Below are 21,886 nucleotides of genomic sequence, written 5' to 3'. Positions count from 1 at the left end.
GACTGATTTACATGCATCACTGAAGAATCTTTTTAGTTTGACTTGACATTGTTATGATAACAGTCACACTAGTTCTAGTCTTAAAACTGTGGTATTTGCTTGTTTCTTTGTTGTCTATGCTGTGCATATATAGCAATATTTTCTAATATTAATTAATCTTACAGAAAAAGTAAATACTAAGTGTATATATTTTCTATGTAAATGCAAGTTACTTTTTTTTCCCTTTCCCTTTTTCTTTTTTGTCTTCAGCCTAGACTTTGGCCAAGTCCTCACTCATAGGGTCTACCGTATGTAGTTTCATACCCCATGCTGACATATAATGCAGAGACATGGTTAATGCTCACACTGTAAAAACAAAAACAAACAAAAAAAACGTTTAATTTTGTTTGGGCTGCCGTAACATTTTGAGTTAATTGAATTTCAAATAGTAAATTAACAGAAGAAAAATCTACGTTTTATGTTGTCAAGTTATTTTTCAAAGTTCAAATAACTTTTTGAAATAGAATTTGAAAATTTTAAGACCACCAAGATGCTATCCTATTTTGTAGTTAAACCTCCAATTGTTTACAATGCACAAGGCAAGCAATTTTAGTTATTATGAAGGTGTGTTAATGAATTTGAGACTGTACTCTCTCTCATCAAACATGTAACCACTGCTTATAAAAGCTGTCAATATTCAAGAATAAAGAGAAAGAGGATTCATGAGAGTGACTAGTGTTGGTGAAAGTTGACATTTAAATTTACATTTACTACAGTTGTCATTTTTTTCAGTTTAAAAATTAGATGATGTGTGCTAAAAGTGGGAGGAAACTTTGGAAAAACTACTTTGGAATACTTTTTTAGAGTGAATTGTCTGGAAAACTGGGGGTCAAATTAAAAGAAATTACACACACACACTCGCGCATACACACACACACACACACACACAGGAACAGACAGGAAGAATAATGTCTCCTAAGGCCCATTATCCACTTTATGACTATACATCAGTCCCATAGCCCAGTTCTTGGCAGCAATAAGTGAATTATGTCCTGGTCATTGGTGATGTTAGTAAGACCCAAAGGTCATTAGCATAAAGATAATCAACAGACAAAATATGTTGTCTCCTTGGATCTATTCTGTGACACTAAACATTGGTCCCAAAACACTTGTTTTGGTAGAAATTACTGTAATACGTGCTGGTCATTGGTGGTGTGGATAAGCACAAAGCACATTTGTTTGATTGCTTAATGTAATGAACTATCAGGCTTGAATCTACACCACCATCATAAACCACAGGTCAAAACGAACAGTAAACTGTTTGGAGATCTCAGAAATGACTGTAAAAAAAAAAATTGTGACATGCAATCATGCCTTTCAATTCCATTTGATGATCAAGACTCTCTTGACTAGCTAACTAGCTGTGTATCAGATATTTTTCTATTGATGTCACAAACTTTTCTACAACGTAATAATGAAAAAACTAATGAGAAGCTGTAATTCTTTTTTTTTCCTTCACCCTCCTCACCCTTCCCACCCAAACCTGGATACCCCCCTCCCCAAAAAAAGGATAAAATAAAAATAATAATTATAAAATTAAAAAGGATAAGGACGCCCTCTAATCAGTATTTAAATTAGATAGGCATTTAAAATAGGAATTTAAAATGAATGGTTGCCAAATCTGATCAAATAAGTGCAGTACCTCTCAGGCTAAATTTATTTTCTTTTCTGAGTCCAAGAAAAACATGACATCAGTTAGCCTCAGAGCGTGTAAGGGTGGGGTGGTGGATTTCCATGCCAAAAGGATCATTCTCTTAGTTAAGAGGAGGGCAAAAACAACAGCATCAGCTACTTGGGTCTTGCAAAAATTCTATTCTGTTGGAATCCAAATAAAATTTATAACAGCCTTGTCAAGAGCCCTAAAAAAGACTGTAAGATCACAGGAGGACATTGAAATAAGAACAAGAACCCTGTAGAAATTCTAAGCAATAATTTGATGTCAAGAAGGTAAACATCCTTTACTTTGTAGTTAAAACACCTTTTACAAGTAACAGGTGTACAGCAATTACAGTTTTAATCAGTTTAAATAGGAAAAATTGTCAACCATGGTGCTGTATGTAACACACTGAGCATAGAGAAGCCAAAGAAGACGAAGGAATTCCCTCAACACAGAAAAGAACACAATTCCTATGATCAAACATGGAGGAGGGTCACAGATGTTTTAGGGTTAGTTTGCTGCATTTGGCACTGGGTTCCTTAAATGTGTGCATGACAACATAGTGCCCAGTGCCAGTTTACTGTCAGCCGTCTCTGTCATGGTCATGGGCCTGTCAGCAGGACAGACCCAAAGAACACAGCAAAAAAACACCCAGAAATAGTTTAAGACAAAGCACTGGACTGTTCTAAATTGACCATCAATGAGGCGAGATCTCAATAGAAGAACCCGTAGAACACCAGTTATGAGATCTTAAAGCAGCAGTTGGAACTAGGCACCTTTTAAATCTAGGAGAACTTGAGCAGACTGGAAGAAAAAGAATGGTCCAAAATTCCTGTAGAGCTGTAGAAACTCATTCATGACTTTGCTGATGCTTGATTTTAGTTCTTCTTTCCAAAGGCTGTGCTACTAAATATTAAGTTGAGGATGGCAATAATTCTGTCCATACCACTTTTTTGAGATTTTAGAGTTAATCAAATTGTTTTATGAAAATCTGTGAGTTATTTAGGAAAAAATGCCAGTATTTCTGGTCATGACTGAATGTATACTATTAACTATAATTTAAAATGTTTCCTTTTTTCAAGTTTAAAGACTAGAAGGTTAATGCACATTTTATATTGTATGTTTATTTTTTCTAATATGTTAAGCACATCAAATACATAATAATTGTGGACTGAAATTTGCTGAAAAATGTCATAAAATTGCAAAATGTAACTTGACAAGTTTTTCAAAATTTATACACAACTACATGTATTCATTAACTTTATATCAGAGGGTACTTCAGCAGTCAGGATTTCTTGTTTGCTCTGGAGGGGATTCTCAGTGGTTATATGACATATTCACATAATGCATTCTGGGTATTGCAGGAGCAAAACACTGATGAACAAAAACATGAAAAGGGTGCAAATATCAAAAAGTCAGCCAAACTTATGAGGCTAAGGTCTGCAGTGCTGTGCTGGAGAATGTTGTGTGTCCTGACAAATAATATTAATACTCTTGAAAATGGAAAGAGGGCAGATTTGAAAAAACTGAGGACCAGATGTACCTAAAAGTGCAATATGACACCTTGATGTTGAGCTGTCAAAAATAAAAAGAACATCAAATTTCAGTGAGAGTGCTGTCAATACATGTTCCTTCCCACCAAAATATTCTACAGGGGTATTATTTTAACAGAGTGTGTGCTAGACAGCAGCCAATCAATATTGAGTTAACAATGTAATCCATATTAATGACCCAGTCTCTTTGCACTGCAAAAAAGTACTTGTTCTAAGTAATTTTCATGGAAAAAGAATGAAAGTATGGTGCTGTATTGATGAAGATTTAAACTTGAAAAGCCAATCATATCCATGTTACAAACAAGGACACTGAATAGTGTATACTAGCTTACAGTATATCAGAATCAGTAAAACACTCACAGACTCAAAGGGTCATTTGCCATTAATGGAGTTTGTTGCCATCAGTATCACTGAAACCCATCACTCTTGCAGCTAACAGTGATAAAAGAAGCTCTTTGATAGTGCTTTGACCAAGTTCCAGCCCCTGTGGTCTAGCCAAGGTACTGTGGAGTTGATGCAGAGGAAAAGGGGTACTGGCTGGAGGCTTGCTGTGCTTAGGAAGTTAACAGGAACATGAGTAAGATGGTGGTGTGCTGGGTTGAGCTTGTCCAGTGGTCTAGGCCATGGCTGATTTGCTGCCGCTGCTGAATAATATGCCAAAAACCACATTGCCGCTGTGATAAGAAAATACCAGGGGACCATTGAGAAGGTGACCTGAACAAGAGTGGTGTGGTGCACAGTGGTATATCTATGTTACGCAAGAACTCTGAATGGTGTATATTAGCATTCTAGAATACCTGATACATTTACATTGTTGTTTTATTCTAAGAAGGTTTGTGTTAAAAAACACACACACGCACACACACACACACACACTCAAGGGGCCACTTGTCATACATAGAGACTATTGCTATGAGCCAGCTTTCACTTGACAGCAGCACTCAAACCCACTAGATAAAAGATAAGGGACACACTCTTCTTCAGAGGAAGGAAATTCATGTTGGCAGTCCTGAAAATTACAGTGGGGAGGGTATGAGGTACAGTGGTACAAGACAATTATACTTTATCTGTTTACATTCAGTACTGTCATGAGACATGATTAGCGACCAAGCAGCTTGGAAAGTGCATCTTTGTGTACTCATTTGCATGTAAGTCATTTCAGACAGTGTGCTATGACAGTCATTTTTGTTGTCTCATATTTGTTTTGAATTCACATTACATTTTAGGCTTTGAAGTGAAATCAAAAGAAGAGGGAGATCATATTAGGAAAGCTGGAAGGACAAAGATGAAGTGGGCCCTGATATTAATGACACTAATTACATGTATAATTCTGTAGTAGGGTCTTTAACTTGAAGCTCAGTTGAAAGGGTGGGCACAATACCATTTTTTATTTATATGAATTTTGTCAATGTCATGCCTGTAAATATAAGTTGAGACTAAATAGGTCAAACAAGCAGTATTCTCATTTTTTTCATATACATTCCAAGTAAATAATAATTCACATTATACAATTACCTTTCTGTAGCAGTAATATTTAAACACATTTGTACATCAGATGTTCTGACTGTATACATTCACAGACTTAAATAATTTATTGTGCTGAAAGAAAATTATTGTGGAATTTCCTTAACTGTTAATGAAAACTGTTTATTACAGGTTTTGAGAAACCACAGAACAGCAATGGAGAATCTAACATTCAGATACCACACTCTATCAATCGAGGGACTAAAGGTGACCCCTCAGTTATCTTATCCTGCTTTCAGCTTGTTGCTCATGGTGTATGTCTCGATAATGGTGTCTAACATTGCCATTGTCATCTTGATCTTATTTGAAAAGAGCCTACATAATCCCATGCACATCATTTTTTGTAACCTGCCGCTGAACGATACAATAGGTCCTACTGCTGTTGTGACAACACTACTAAGATACATTTTCAAGGAGGCCTCAGAGCACTATATCAGTTATCTGGAGTGCATCACTCAAGCATATGTTTGTCACTTCTTTTCTACAGCTTCACACACTATACTAATGATTATGGCTTATGACAGGTATGTAGCCATTTGCAATCCTTTGCAATACGCCGCCATCATGACCAACAAAATGGTAATTAAACTGACTGTTTCAGCCTGGGGAGTGCCAGCCGTTCTAGTGGGAATACTGATAGGGCTCACTGCACGCCTGTCTCATTGTACTTCAACAATTTTAAATCCCTACTGTGACAATCCAGCACTCTTCAAATTGTCCTGTGAGGACACATCAATCAATAACATATATGGACTTTCTTTCACTGCAGTATTGCTTTCCTCCTCTGTTGGAACGATATTAATAACATATATTCGGATAGCCACAATATGTGTGACAAACAAAAACAAACAACTCAATAGCAGAGCCTTGAAAACCTGCAGCACTCATTTGGCTGTGTATGCTATCATGTTGATCTCTGGATCCTCTATAATTGTTCTCCATCGTTTCCCTAACTTGACAGAAAACAGGAAAATTGCAAGTATCCTGTATTATGTTGTGCCTCCATTTTTGAATCCTATTATATATGGTGTACAAACTAAAGAAATAAGAAACAAGATGGTTCAACTTTTCAGAAAAAATAAAAGGGTTATGTAATTGTTTTTTTTTCTGAAAGAAAATAAATAATAAAAAAAAACAAATAAGTAGAACATTCAGGAGCAAAATAATAATCATTACTTTGAATTGGAATGTTTTAATTAAGGCATTTTATGTTTTACATATTCAATTCTTTGTTTTTTTCTAGCAGTGCTCTAGAACACTAACCTATTTATCTACTGTCATATAAATTAAACTCATAATTGCATGTGAATGTTGATAATTGACATTCATAGCCTTTGCTTTCCATATGTCATCATGTAAGCCAATACCTTACAATTTTGAATGTGCTTATGGAGCAGCATTACTGCTTTGCTCATAATACTGTTATCAAAATGATCCATTCATTTCAAGTTTCTCAAAAAAAATAAATATTAAAACATAAACCAGTACTATTTGTAGTATATAGAATCATGTCAGTCTCCATTATTCTTGCTTCTGACCAGGCCTTTACTAACAGGTACACTGAAAAAAGTGCATTGAATTTACTTAATTCAAATGTATATATCATTTCTGCTTGAATAAAACACACTGCATCAACTCATGTGTTGCCAAACATAAGTAAACAGAAGGACAAAAATGTATGATGTTAATGTACTGAGTTGATATACATGAAATAATGTAGTCTTGATGAATATTCATGCATATTCAATGTGACCCTTTCTGACATAAAATTAGCAAATTCAGCTTCACAATTGGACTCCCAATTACTCTCTAAATAATCACAAGAACATCACCGATACAGTTAAGCATGCCATGAGTATAACCCACATTAACCCTTTAAATAGCCAGGGCCCTTCAGTATTACACTCTTCTATAACCACTGAACCCCCTGTAGTCACTGAATAATAAGCCTCAGTGCACAATGTGTAGGGTTTTATGGGGTGAAGCTATATAAAAACTAGTAACATGAGAAAATGAAAAAAAAAGAAAAAGAAACCACTATGGACTACCCTAACTAAATGAGAGTAAAAGTGAAGCAGAAAGGGCTAGAGGTAGTTTGATTCTAAAAGAACTTTGCTTTGCTATTTAAATTTCCCATAATGATTAAGTGAACCCCGCGACCCTGACGGAGAAGCGGCTTAGAAAATGGATGGGTGGATGGATGGATTAAGTGAAAATAAATGGATTTGTTTGAGTGGTTGGTAACATCTTGCAGTAAAATCTGTTATTACTGAGCAAAAAGAAACAGCCCTGTCAGATATGCAGTGTCTTAAAGCATGGTCACCACATGAAGAGCAACAATAGCCATGCTCATGATGTCAGCATTTTTAAAAACATCTGTCCACTAAATGATGCTGAAAACCATTTTTTAAGCTCCACTCACATGGTGTTGTTTAAAAAAACTCAATTTTCAGTCACCTAAAATATTATTTCCATGTGGGCAGCAGGCCAAACACATGGAGTAAAAATAATATAGTTTTTAAAAATATCCGTTTACATGCTGCTGAACAAGTCTGTGTGCATTAGCTCAACCTGATATTACATACCTGATTTAAATGAAAATGCAATGAAAGGAGAAATCCCCTGTTCAACTATTTTAAACATATGCCTGCCCTCATAGGCCTCAGGCACCTCTAGAGTCAGTGGCTGATACTTTTCACCAATATGGCCCAGAGCTATGCAATGTATCAATGTTTTGTAACTGGTTTGGATCCAACCCTCCAACTCAAAGTTAGTTCCTCCATCACAAAACACATGGGAAGGTCACCTTGGAATAAACACTGAAAGTGGATGTTCAAAAATAGGCCTGAAAGTAGCAGCACACACTCTTGTTATGCCTCTGCCTGTAGTGACGCAGATGACATCAGATGCTTGTGGTAAAATGAACAAGGTAGACTTTAAAAAAGACGTAATCAAACAGGTGCAGAGCCGGCGCTATCCAAGGCACTGGAAAGACCAGCTGCGTCCACAATGATCCCACCTACAGTGCTAGTATGCAAGTCAGCAATAAGACCAGGCTCCAGGACGTCTCAAGCTGGCACCCAACAATGCTCCTCTGGGCCGTATCCCTCCCTGTCAACCAAGTACTGTAGGCTGCTTCCTCGTCTCTGGGAGGCCAGCAACCTGTGGACGGCGTAAACCGGCACCCCACCCATCTCCTCTGGGGGAGGCAGTGTGATATAGTCTGGCATAGCCTCATCCAAAGGCCCTGCAATGACAGGTTTAAGGAGAGATATATGAAATGAACAAGACATTCTGAAATGAGGGGCGCAAATCTAATCTATACATGACTTCATTAATTCTCTTCAGCACCTTAAAAGGCCCAACATATTTGGGGTACAATTTTCTGCTTCCCTCCTTGACTCTGAAGTCCCTTGTGGACAACCACACTGTCTCCGGGTTGAAACACAGGAGTCTCACCATTGTGACGATCTGCTATTTCCTTGTTCCTTTGTAGTATGGTGGTAATGTATTGATGAGTCTCTTCCGAAACCTTGTCACTCCTATGCATCCAAGCATCTACTGCGGAACATCTGTGGAAGAACCTGTAAAAGGTATCCTAAAATATACTGGAATGGGGTCAGACCCATGGTAAGTAATGTGACCAGTCGGAAGGGTTGATATGACAGAAAATTCTTAAAAATGTGTCCAATTCTTCATTCGTTCGTTCACACTGCTGCATGCTTCGCACCTACTGCTGCCTGATCTCACTGTTCAGCCTAATATTTTTAGCAATTTTGGTGATAATTTAGAGTACTGGGTGGTGCTGTGGGATGCGGCACTGGTGGCATCGTGGAACCCAGCGCTGTCTTCTCTTACTCCTACACCACCAAAAATTTAAAATAAAGAAATCTCAGAACTGGACCAATGAATGGGTGGCCTCACTCTGAAAAACTCACGTATAGACCACCCACTCCAAGGAAGTTTAGCGTCCTTGGAGCAAAGTGACTCAGAGTGGTGAGCCAGGTAGAGCCGGCACTCATCCATATACATCTTACATTCTTTGGTGCTTTGTCAAACTTCATGGGGAAGTCAGCTGGCGAGTAGGGCTTGGCGGTGGCAATGTGGGGCACATTACTCACTTCATCCTTTGTCAGTGATGTCTTCTGTAACAGAAGGGGTTTGTAGCCAGGCTGCATGTGCAGAGTAGCTTTAACTCAAAACTCAAAGTCATCACAGGCAGATGTCAGAAAAGAGGAAGGGAACATTAGTCCAGACATATGGCTCAGAGCACAATGGCAAGCAAAGGAGTACATAGGGTGATTGAATGAGATCAGGAATAAGCAACTCGTGTGAGGCACTTGGGGGAGACATTGTGAAAAAAACATGGTAACCAAATTAAGTAAACTAATTAATTAATAACTAATTAATAAACTTATTAAATATCTACTAATTAAATCTCTTTTGTATATTTATGTTTGAACTAATATCTCTTTGAAATCTGAACTTGCCATACCTAAAAAGAACAGTTAGCATGTGCAAAAGCTTCATTTACATGCTATTTTTTCCACCTTTTTGCACGTCAATTGTGCAATTTTTTTGTAAATCACCTGCAAAATACCCACTAACCTTCTCATGCAATAGAAAATGTCACTCCTTATATGGAATCTTAGTATATCAGGGCCTGATAGGAGACTGTATCAACATTAAGTTGCTGACTTCCAGTGGGCTGTACCAGACTGTATTTACCCAATGTACCTATCTAGTCTGTTAATGTTGATGCACCTCTTGCTCTCTTCATACAAATTACTCTCTCAGACTCTAACCATCAGACACTAGTTCTGGTCTCGAACAGATTACTTATGGGTGCTGTAAAACTATCCTTTGCCTGGCCTCTTAACCCATGAGTAAACTGATTTCCTCAGTGATTGGACATTTATTAGACGTGATTTTTTTTAGGTTTCACTATGGCCCCAGTGAATGCAACATATTGGTGATACATGGATGGATGGATGGATCGATGGATAGGTAGATGAGTGGTATGAGGTAAACTAAAATCATGCATTATAGACCTAACTAACTCATTGCATCCATATTAAAGTGTAAAGTACACAGTGAAACTATCATTACAGTAATATCCATCCATCCATCCGTTATCTTCCGCTTCTCCGGGGTTCGGGTCATGGGGGCAGCATCCTAAGCAATGAAGCCCAGACCTCCCTTTCCCCAGCCACTTCCACCAGCTCTCCAAGGGGGGTTCCGAGGCGCTTGCAGGTGATATAGTCACGCTAGCGTGTCCTGGGTCTTCCCCAGGGTCTCCTCCCAGGTGGACTTGCCTGTGACACCTCCCGAGGGAGGCGTCCAGGAGGCATCCTAACCAGATGCCCGAACCACCTCAGCTGGCTCCTCTCAACGTGAAGAAGCAGCGGCTCTACTCCGAGTCCCTCCCGGATGACTGAACTTCTCACCCTATCTCTAAGGGGGAGTCCAGACACCCTGCGGAGGAAACTCATTCCGGCCACTTGTATTCGCGATCTCATTCTTTCGGTCATTACCCAAAGCTCATGACCATAGGTGAGGGTGGGAACGTAGATCGACCGGTAAATCGAGAGCCTTGCCTTATGGCTCAGCTCTTTCTTTACCACAACAGACCGGTAAAGAGCCCACATCACTGCTGGGCTCTGCTCCTCCTGGATCCTGAGGTTCGACTATAAGCCGGACTCTCTTCTCCAGTACCCCTGCATAGACCTTACCAGGGAGGCTGAGGAGTGTGATTCCCTTGTAGTTGGAACACACCCTCCGGTCCCCTTTTTTAAAAAGAGGCACCACCACCCCAGTCTGCCAATCCAGTGGCACCGCCCCCGATGTCCACGCAATGTTGAAAAGGCGTGTCAGCCAAGACAGCCCCACAACATCCAGAGCCTTGAGGAACTCTCATCCACCCCTGGAGCCTTGCCACCAAGGAGCTTCTTAACTACCCTAGCGACTTCGGCCTCAGTAATGGACAAGCCTATTCCCATGTCCCCAGACTCAGCCTCCTCACTGGAGAACGTGTCGGTGGGATTGAGAAGGTCCTCAAAGTATTCCTTCCACCGCCCAATGACGTCTTCAGTCGAAGTCAGCAGCACACCATCTCCACTATATACAGTGCTAGTGGCACACTGCTTTCCCCTTCTGAGTCACCTGATGGTTTGCCAGAATCTTTTCGGAGCCGACTTAAAGTCACTTTCTAAGGCCTCACCAAACTCCTCCCACACCCGGGTTTTTGCCTTGGCGACGACTGAAGCCGCAGATCGCTTGGCCTGTCGATACCTGCCAGCTGCCTCTGGTGTCCCACAGGCCAACCATGCCCAGTAGGACTCCTTCTTCAGCTTGATGGCATCTCTCACCTGGGGTGTCCACCACTGGGTTCGAGGATTACCGCCCCGACAGGCACCAACTACCTTACGGCCACAGCTAGTCAGCCGCTTCAACAATGGAGGAACGGAACATGGCCCAATCTGAGTCAATGTCCCCCACCTCCCCTGATATCTGGTCAAAGTTCTGACGGATGTGTGAGTTGAAGATCAATCTGACAGGTTCTTTTGCCAGACGTTCCCAGCAAACCCTTACCTTGGGCTTGACTGGTCTGACCGGCATCTTCCCCCACCACCTGATCCAACTCACCACCAGGTGGTGATCAGTTGACAGCTCAGCTCCTCTCTTTACCCGAGTGTTCAAAACATATGGCCACAAGATGACACGACTACAAAGTCAATCACTGAACTGCGGCCTAGGGCGTCCTGGTGCCATGTGCACTTATGGACATCCTTGTGTTCAAACATGGTGTTCGTGATGGACAAACTGTGGTTTGCACAGAAGTCCAAAAACTGAACACCACTCGGGTTCAGATCAGAGAGGCCATTCCTCCCAATCACACCCCTCCAGGTCTCACTGTCATTGCCCACGTGAGCGTTGAAGTCCCCCAGTAGGACAATAGAGTCTCCAGGAGGAGCACTTTCAAGCACCCTTCCCAAGGACTCTAAGAAGGCTGGGTACTCTGAACTGTTGTTTGGTGCATAAGCACAGACAGCAGTCAGGACCCATTCCCCAACCCGAAGGCATAGGGAAGCTACCCTCTCGTCCACCGGAGAAAACCCCAACATACAGGCACCGAGTCGAGGGGCTATGAGAAAGCCCACACCTGCCCGCCGCCTCTCACCATGGGCAACTCCAGAAAAGAATAAAGTCCAGCCCCTCTCAAGGAGATTGGACCCAGAGCCCAAGCTGTGTGTTGAGGTGAGCCCGACTATATCTAGCCGGTATCTCTCAACCTCGCGCACCAACTCAGGCTCCTTCCCGCCAGTGAGGTAACATTCCAAGTTCCAAAAGCCAGTTTCAGCAACCGAGGATCAGAACGCCAAGGCCCACGCCTTCGGACACTGCCCGATCCACAAAGCACCGAACCCCTACTACTGCCCCTCCCATTGGTGGTGGGTCGATGGGAGGGGGGACTCATGTAACTCCTTCGGGCTGGGCCCGACCGGGCACCGTGGGTAAATGCCCGACCACCAGACGCTCGCTGGCGAGCCCCTCCCCCATGCCTGGCTCCAGGGTGGGGCCCTGGTAAACCTGTTCCAGGCAGGGTACACAAGTCCTGTTTTAGTGTTTTCATAGGGGCTATTATGGATCACACTTTGTCTTGCCTGTCACCTAGGACCAGTTTGCCATGGGAGACCCTACCAGGAGCTTTTGCTCCAGACAACATAGCTCCTAGGATCATTCGAGCACGCAAACCCCTCCACCACGATAAGGTGGTGATCCATGGAGAGTAATAGTAATAGTTAAAGTAATAGTTGTGATATATTGCAGTGTGTATTAATCAGAGAGGAGATACAATGATGTGTTTCAGCATAGTTCAGACAGCAGGAGACTCACAGTAGAGTAAGGAATAAGGAGACTTGTTGTAGAGCCTTATAGCGGTGGGCAAGAATGATCTCACACAGTGCTCTTTAACACAGAACAGCTGTAACAGATGGCCACTGAATGTGCTTCTCTATTTATCCAGTGTAGCATGCAGAGGGTGTGAGGTGTTGTCCAAGATGGCTAACAGCTTGTTGAGTGTCCTCTGTTCTGCCACAACCTCCAAAGAGTCTAGCTTGACTCCTACAACAGAGCCAGCCTTCCTAATAAGTTTGTTGATTTTTATTCAGAGCACTTTTGTTAATGCTGCTGCCCCAGCAAACAACAGCATAGAATAAAGCACTCGCTACAACAGACTAGTAGAATGTCCAAAGGAGCTTAGTGCACACACCAAAAGACCTCAGCCTCCTCAGGAAGTAGAGACAGCTTTGGCCTCTCTTGTACACCGTGAGAGTGTTATAGCTCCAGTCCAGCTTGCTGTCCAAGTGACAAAGCACCATCTCCTTAGTCTTACTGATTTTCAGCTGCAGTTGGTTCAGCTTACACCAGCCAACAAAGTCCTTTACCAGCTTCCTGTATTCCTCTTCCTGTCCATTCCTCATGCATCCTTCAATGGCCATGTGAACCGAGAATTTCTGCAGATGACACGACTCTGTGTTGTACCTGAAGTCAGTTGTACCTTGTCCCATGTTTTTCATATGTGCACCTCAAATCACTCTGTAATTTTGGGAGAAGACCTTCTCATATAAAGCAACAAAAACTTTGTTGTACCTCACACACATTTCCAACTGTATGACATTACACTGCATTTCTCACCCCACAACACCATGATTACAATGCTGTGTACATCACTGCCTCCCTTGTCAATGTCCCCCCTCTGTCTGAAATAGTGACTCCTGTTTCCATTAACAGTGTCAGTACAAGTGGCTTGTATTGAGTTTTACGTGGGCATCGTTGAACCACAAGCATTAATGCCCCTCCAGATTTTTAGCACTTAGTGGAACTTCATCTCAGCAACATCATTGTGTATGTGATCTCAAATGAAAGCCACTGAAGTGTCACCTTGTTCACCTCATTTAGTCTGTATGATTTGTACTGTAGGTGGCTACAACTGCAACTCAGACTGCTGCTGATCACCTCAGGCAGGTGTAGGGCCAGGTTCACATCTACAAACTGTGAAACAAAGAGGAATTGAAAGAATATTTGTCACACAGTGACCAGGATGATCATCACTCACAAGTCATACTAGCTTACAAAACAACAATCCATGTCAGTATAGGATTTATTTCTTTCTGCTTTGCCTCACATTGGAAATTCTACGGATTCTGTCTACTCAGGGAAATCTATCTCTATGGCTTCTTATACCACTTCTCTTCATGCTAGGCTTAGGAACGCCTAAGAATCAGCTAAGATTTTCAATACACCAGTGAAAGTACTATGATCAGTATCTCAACTACAGCCCACTGAGTAGGGCTTAAGTCCCTCACTACAATTGCCTCAAATCATATGCTCTGCCACTACCCCCCTGCACCAATAAAACATGGCCCTCGCAAGGCACCCATTCCTGCCATTTTCATACAGCCAACCAAGAGGATGGTGTCAAATTGAGCATTACAGTGTAGGAGGTAGCTGTGATTTTTATTGAATAACAGAGCATTCATTGGGAAAAACAACAGGTTGGCTGGAGGCATTTGATCCTCTAGTGCTGACTTCCTGTTGAGCTCCAGTGTTGGCTTCCAGAGCTGTTCTTCCACTGTTTGCTCCCCAGAGCTGTTTCCAGTGCTGGTTTTATGAAATGTTCCTCCTGTGCCAAGTCTCTGAGCTGCTCACCCAGTGCCAGTCCAAAGGAAGACTCCACAGCCAGTTTCTCAGTGCACATCTGGCCTGTCCCAACTACTGAGCCAGTGCTCTTGGTCTCCATTGATGACCCAGCACCCTTGGGCTGCGTCACTGGCCCTTGCCTTGACTCAACTCCATCATTGAAATTCACCCTGACTGGATTCCTGTCTCTCCTTCCCCTTGTTGCTGGACCTGCCTGTGTCCCTTCTGATAACTTGTTGGCTGAACAGCAATCCACTCTGAACTTCCTGCCTGTTTTGTCTGTACCTTATCATGTACCTTAAGTGGGCGGTCTGTACCTTGTGAAGACTCTTTGGACAAGCCCTGTCTGAAGTGACTCATTTCTCTCATTTCTCATTTCTATTTCTGAGCTCTTTCTCCTCCCTGCCTCCACCCCTCCATCATTACACACACCTGCAGCTCATTTTAAGGACTGTCTCTAATTTTTGGATTGCCATGGCTTAGCGAACAAATCGTGTATGGCAACAGGTTTTTTATTAAAACACTTTTAATAATAACTGACTTTTATTCACTTCATAACTTGATTTATGTCGACTCACACACTAAAAGTTATGCTATTAGCAGGACTGCATTTCCCAGAACCCCACGCTGCATCACGTGACTCAGGACTCCCACAGATCCACCTATCCCCACTCAAGTTCACCAGTCTTTTGATTGATCACACCTGACTCTTGTTACATAAACTTCTTAATTTATGGTGATTTTTGTTTTTTTTGGTGTAGGACATGTTTTGTCCCTTATGTTAATAATCAGTGAACTAAATTACCCAACATCAAAATTGCTACTTGAGCACTTTAATTAACATGAAGTATATACCTCTTTAGTATTCTGATTCTTGGTAATGATACCAGTGCAGATCCTAAAGAATTTGGATTGTCCCTTCCGATTTTTGTCAGTCTAGAGAGATTTTAAACAGATTATAGAAAAAAGTGATTTTATGTGGTAAAAACCATCAATCTCAAAGAGTGCAAACTTGAACTTCATTCTTATTTGCTATGCAAACAGACAATATGGCGCTTTACTATAATAATCATCATTCAAGTGAATCTCCGAACTGACATGAGAGAGTAAATTTGCAGCTGAGGTTAATGATTGTAGTAAGGAGTGAGATGTAAAAAAATAAATGTATGCCATCAATATATAACCAACATAAATTAACATGTGCCATGACATCACCAGAGTATGTCAAAATACATACAAAATGTGATTGGAATTCTAAGAAAATTAAATATTAACCTATTGTATGTATTGAAGTAAGTATTCAATATGGGAATATTGTGTAATGTTAGTACTACATACTCAAATTTATTAATGCTCTGAAAAATAATTTAGAATTTGTATTATGGAATAATATTAAGTTAATAACATCAACTTTGTGTGGCTTTGCATTTTATAGTGTACTCAGGTCGAGGCATGGCACCATAAGATTAAACAGTTGTTTAGTCACAGTCTGTTTAAAGGTAACTAGATAATTACATATTTGGAACATCAAATTGTTGCTATGACACTGCGTCAGTCGTCCCATGAGCTCTTCAGAAGCAGAAGACTGCCAATAAAAGAATGCTTGGCAGTGAATCTACTACAACTGTTAGGGTTGTATTAATGAGATGCACTGAATTAACACTAAACTAAGATTTTTTTTTCTGCTCACATTTTGTACTACCATATAAAGATATTTCAGTTATCCAGGGAGGGTAAAATATCATAACTGTCATCTCTGACACACTTTACCTTACAGTGATTTTGGCCTACATGCTTCAGATTCTAGATTCTTCTATTGAGATATTTTGTATGTAAATGAAACATACCCAACAAAAGACTGCTAAGCAAAATTTTCCAAACTCTCAACTGAAAGACGATGCTTTGTATTTGTGCTGATCTATCAACTGACCTTCCAAAACTCCATCTCCTACTTTCTTATTTTAAACTGCCGTCATTTTCCTTTGTCAATGGAAAACCTAACGTTTAATAGTCCTGTTTTGAAGATGGAAGGACTGCTTGTCTCTGAACAAACTCTGTATCCTACATTTCTGTTCTTTTTAATTGTGTACTTGCTTATTATGGTATCTAACACTGGAATCATTTTGCTTATATCTATGGAAAGAAGCCTACATGAGCCTATGTATATCCTCTTCTGCAACCTTCCTTTTAACGATGTGTTTGGAAACTCCATTGTTGTCCCGCGATTAATGGTGGACATTTTTAGACCAACATCCGAGCGCTACATCAGTTATACTGATTGTGTTATTCAAGCTTTCTGCTACCACATGCATATTGCTGCTTCTCACACTGTACTCATGGTTATGGCCTTTGACAGATATGTTGCCATATGTAATCCATTGCGCTACACAACTATTATGACTACCAAAATGGTGGTTAAACTGACTGCATCAGCCTGGGGTGTGGCGCTGGGCTGTGTGAGCATACTGTTAGCTCTGACATTAAGGCTGAATCGCTGTGGAACAATAATAGCAAATCTGTTCTGTGATAATGCATCACTGTTCAAACTGTCATGTGAAAATCCTTACATCAATAATGTATTTGGCCTGATGTACACAGCAGCTTTACTTGGATCTTCCATGGGATGCATTGTAATCACATATGCCAAAATAACAGCTGTCTGCCTCACTAGTAAAAACAAATCTCTGAACAGAAAGGCTGTAAAAACCTGCAGCACACACTTGACTGTTTATTTGATCATGTGGATATCTGGGCTAATCATGATCATACTCCATCGTTTTCCTGGTTATGCAGAATACAGGAAAGGAGCTGCTCTGCTTTTCCACATCGTTCCAGGCATTCTGAACCCTGTCATATATGCCCTACAGACTAATGAAATTAGACAGGTTATGCTAAAGATTCTGCACTTGAAAAAGTTAATGTTATTATGAGAATCTTCAAGGACCTCTCTCTCTAGTGTTAGCTGCCATTGTTATAATAAACAATAACTATTTCTAGTTTTGAAACTGTGAAACTGCTTCCATGCTGCTTATGCTGTCCAGGTATTAGCCCTTTACCAGAGGCAGATACATGTGAATATACTTAACCTTTTTATGGCCAGGGCCCACCAGTGAGCCCAAAGTTTTACTACACACTTCTATAACCTAAGAAAAGCTCAGCCAGTTTGCAATGAAGTCTCTGTAGTTACTGAATGATAAGCCTTAGTATGTAATAAGCCTGGAATTTAAGAATTTAAGTAAAGTCTTGATGGATTTGTACTTTTTGAGTGTTTTCAAATATAAAAATACAACATAATACATAATACTCTCACTAATACTCACGAATATTTGTGAAGAAAGAAACCAATTTTTTAACTTTACTTACTGTGTGTGTTACATTTCATGCTGTAATAGCACTGGAATGCTTTACTTGGCAGTCCACTGCAATTTTATAGGGTATTCAGAATGAAAGCAGTTAACCTCATATTTTCTTACTTTTACTCATGTTGGTGATTGGCTATGTCTGCTTCCACTTAAGTCATAATATTGATAACGAAACAATGTTCTTACTTGCATGCAATTTAGGCTGTTTTCTCCAGCTTTGCTTTTCACGTATTTTCTCTTATTGTCAAAAAAATTGAGAAATTATTCGAAATTGTTGCATGACTAAGTACAAACACAGTAAAACTAAAACACCGGTTACATGATATAATATGTGTTAAATTCCTTTTTTTTGTCTTTTATCTCAGTTTTCACTCAGAGTGGCTACCCTTAAAATAAAACATCATTGTTCATGCTCATAAGAGTTGCTGTTCAGCCTATTACAAAGATCTGAATAAAAAATTGGGACATTAGATTCTCCTTATTTAAAAAAAAAAAGGTATACACTGCTTATAAAGGCTGCCAGAAAACACAGCTGCCAGACTGCGTTTAGTACTATTACAAACAAAAAATCAGTTTCAGAAAGGGAAAAATACTGTTTCAAAAACTTTGCACTCAGAAAGTGGAACAGGATTATATAATGGAAAGAACGCAGTGATCAATACCCATGTTTGTATGATGTTTAGGTATATACATGCCCATGTGTTTGATGAAGTACAGAGAAGTTGTGGGTTTTGTTTTAAGCATTTGATAACCTATACAAAATATTTTTAGTTGATGTGAAGTAGTTGGGCTATTATAGGTACAGCATCTGTAAATATGTAAAACCATATTTCACACAGGTCTTCATGGATGCTGAGCATTAAAGGTCATGTGGACGTTATTTTGGTGATTTTATAGTTTCCTTTACAATGAACCAGGTCCCTGGCACAAAGACTATAAGCAAACGATGTATAGAAGTCTTTGAGAAAATATAGTCAGCGCTCTCATGTGTACTCACATTGCCCTCAACGTTACTGTAAAAAGATGGTACCATTTACCTACAGGAGAAAGCTACAGATTGGTATTAAATACTATAATTCTTTGTACAGTAAGCAACAAGAATTTCACAGGTGTTACCAGCAACACTGACAGTTATTTATTGTAAATTATGCAGATTTTTACAGTGTTCGTGTAATAATAGCTTGAAAAATATTTCAGATACAAAACATCTGGTGATGTCCTGATGGAGCTTTATGTATTCTAATGAGCTATTTATCTACCTTAATGCACAGTTATTTAATTTGCTCTGCTCATACAGCTGATCCTGAGAGTCTCAATTATAAATGTGCACAAAAACAATGTATGCAACCATAAATTTCTGTATCAGCCAGAATCTACTGTTAAACTATTACTGGCTACAATTTTATGTGGTTTACTTAAAAAAGTGCTAAAGTCCTACTATCTACACACACTATAAAACATGTTTAATTTCGGCTGTTACTCCAACATAGTAATCTCTTGGCATGCTCGTAGATTCTTTATTGTTTGAACTAGCGTTTCCCAACCCAGTCTCCAGGCCCTCCCTAGACAGTTCAGATTTTTTTTCCAACCCAACTCGAACTGCATAGAGATGAAGGAAAAATGTGCCCCATCTGTGGGGCCCTGGGGACTGGGTTGGGAAACATTACTTTAAATGGCTGTTATTTGAACATCAGTAACTGACACTGAGGTACCGTGGTGGGTTGCACCTGTAGCCAGCTAACTTTGCAAGCATTAGCATAGCCTAGCCTCACAGAACAATTCTATTTTTTATGTCTCTGTCACTTCAACACCAGATATTCCAATGTACTTTCTCATGACAAGAGTCTTTATCTCTAAACAGGTGTTTTTAGGCAGCAGTTTACAGGACCTGAATCCATACTGTAGGTGGAGGCACCATACATCCATGTTTGCTCAGCACAGCTTGCTACAGCTTTACTACTAAAGAGCAGGTTTGATTTTGTCTTACGTGCTCCTACATCAACCAGTAGATCTTGCTCACACTGGTCGTATGCATTTGTAACAGCAGAGTAGTTAGTCAAAAATTATACTGGGGTGTTTGGATTTCACTACCTAAGCTAGTTAGAAGAGAGATGCCAGCTAGCATTGGCTAAACTAGGAAGCTACAGATCCAAACACCAAAGAATAGTTTCAATTTAGGTTTTCTGGGCAGATATTTCACTTCACTGTTGTTCACTGGGTGACAGTAAATCCATAGTACGTCCATAAACGTACATGCACTAGGCAGAAGCACAAGATTAAACCACAAGGTAAAGGAAAGAACCAGATACAGCCTGGTTACAACTGTAGGTCCAGGCTAAATTGTGGTTAAAGCTGTCTGCATTGCTCAAGGCCTCTAATAATACTATTCCCAGCACAACAGAACTGCCCTCTCATTTTGTGTTTTTTGGAAACTCCTGGACCAGCCAGATGTTTGGATTGTGCAATTTTTTGGTGCTTGATTCAGAAATACAGAGACAATCAACAAGGTCACACCACAGCCAACTGCAGTAAATGAGAAACCTCTTGGTACAGGATAGGTGTTTGCATAACATCCCTTCTCAAGTCGCCTTGCAAAGTCTCAGTTTCCCAAGCAAGTTCTGAGTCATGGTTCATGTTTTCCTGTTCCTTGACCCTTTGATCCCATTCTTTGGATTGCTCGTAATATCTTGCCTATAAGCCCAAATCATTACACTGCACATCTCTTCTGCTTTTCCTGACTCATTGTATGGAAAAGTCCTAAATGATCAATATGAACTAAACCATGAATTAATATTGATTAAATTAAGTAAGTTCAATGTAAATCTGAATGGCCAACATCACAAGTTAAATTACGTTGTGTGCAGTATTTCTGTGCACCTAAACAACTACTGTAATTCTCTCTCAAACTCAAGAAATACAGAGCCACCTACCTGCATTCACAAAAAAACGTGCCCCAGCCCAGAAATGCTAGTCATGTACTTTAATTAACAAGAATATGTCTTCAGTATTCTGAGTCTTGATAACAATGCCTGAGATCTTAAAGAACGTATTGTCCCTTCTGATTTTTGATGGTCCAACGGAGAGATTAAAAAAGAGCGCTTACAAAAACTCTTTCTATTTTATGTGGTAAAAACCATCAAGACCTAAAAGGGCACAAAGTTACAATTGGTTTTAATAACAAAATTGTATTAATTCTCACTTGCTATGCAAATAGATGACAGAATACTGAAAAAATAATAATCATTATTCAAGTGAATCTCCAAACTGATATGAGAGAGTGAATCTGCATTTGGGGTTAAGGACTGTAGTAAGGAGTCAGATGTAAGAAAAACAACTTATTTAATCAATATAAAGCCAACATGACTATCACATCACCAATACTGTCAAAATACATTTGAAATTTGAGTGTAATTCTAGATAAACAGCATTGTGTAAAAATAATGCTAAACTATTCAATATTGGAATACTGTGCAATGTTCATATGTACAATGTTCACTGTACAATACATTCAACTGTATTTGCTCTCTGAAAAATGAATATGGCTTTGTTATGGAATAATATTAAGTTGATGAAATTATTTGTGTAGCTTTGCATTCTACAGTGTATAAAGGTTGAGACACGGCACCAAAAGCTTGCACAGTTGTTTAGCCATGGCCTATTTGAAGATATCTAGATAATTACATACAGTGAACAATGAATTGTTGCTGTGACTCTGCGTCAGTCGTCCCTTGAGCTCTTCAGAAGCAGAGAAGTGTCAATAAAAGAATGGCTGGCAGGGCATCTACTACAACTGTTAGGGTTGTATTAATGAAATTTACTGAGTCATCACTGAAGATGCTTTTTCTGGTGCCATGTAAAGATATTTGAAGCAGTTTACCTTTCAATGATTTTCTTACATATCTGCTTTGTCTTCTACTGAGATATTTATGTTATATGCAAATGATATTAGCACAACTGACTGCTAAGCAAAATATTTTGAAATTTCAAATTGAAGGCAGTGGTTTATATTTGTGTGTCTGATTGTAAACTGCTGTCATTTTCCTTTGTCA

General features: G+C 39.9%; 2 protein-coding genes across 2 annotated transcripts; both read left to right on the top strand.

The window, feature by feature from the left end:
- The first annotated feature begins 4,920 nt into the window (after positions 1-4,920).
- Positions 4,921-5,868, top strand: LOC108431251 (olfactory receptor 1-like). The gene has a single exon (XM_017704271.2). The coding sequence runs from the start codon at positions 4,930-4,932 to the stop codon at positions 5,866-5,868; it is 939 nt and encodes a 312-aa protein (XP_017559760.2). The 5' UTR covers positions 4,921-4,929.
- A 10,595-nt stretch (positions 5,869-16,463) lies between these two features.
- Positions 16,464-17,405, top strand: LOC108431231 (olfactory receptor 52D1-like). The gene has a single exon (XM_017704251.1). The coding sequence runs from the start codon at positions 16,464-16,466 to the stop codon at positions 17,403-17,405; it is 942 nt and encodes a 313-aa protein (XP_017559740.1).
- Positions 17,406-21,886: the final 4,481 nt, after the last annotated feature.

Source organism: Pygocentrus nattereri, chromosome 16 (genome assembly GCF_015220715.1).
Source record: "Pygocentrus nattereri isolate fPygNat1 chromosome 16, fPygNat1.pri, whole genome shotgun sequence".
In the NCBI taxonomy this organism is placed as follows: Eukaryota; Metazoa; Chordata; class Actinopteri; order Characiformes; family Serrasalmidae; genus Pygocentrus; species Pygocentrus nattereri.
The sequence above is the reverse complement of the archived record's forward strand: the minus strand, read 5'-3'. Positions and strand labels throughout refer to the sequence as shown.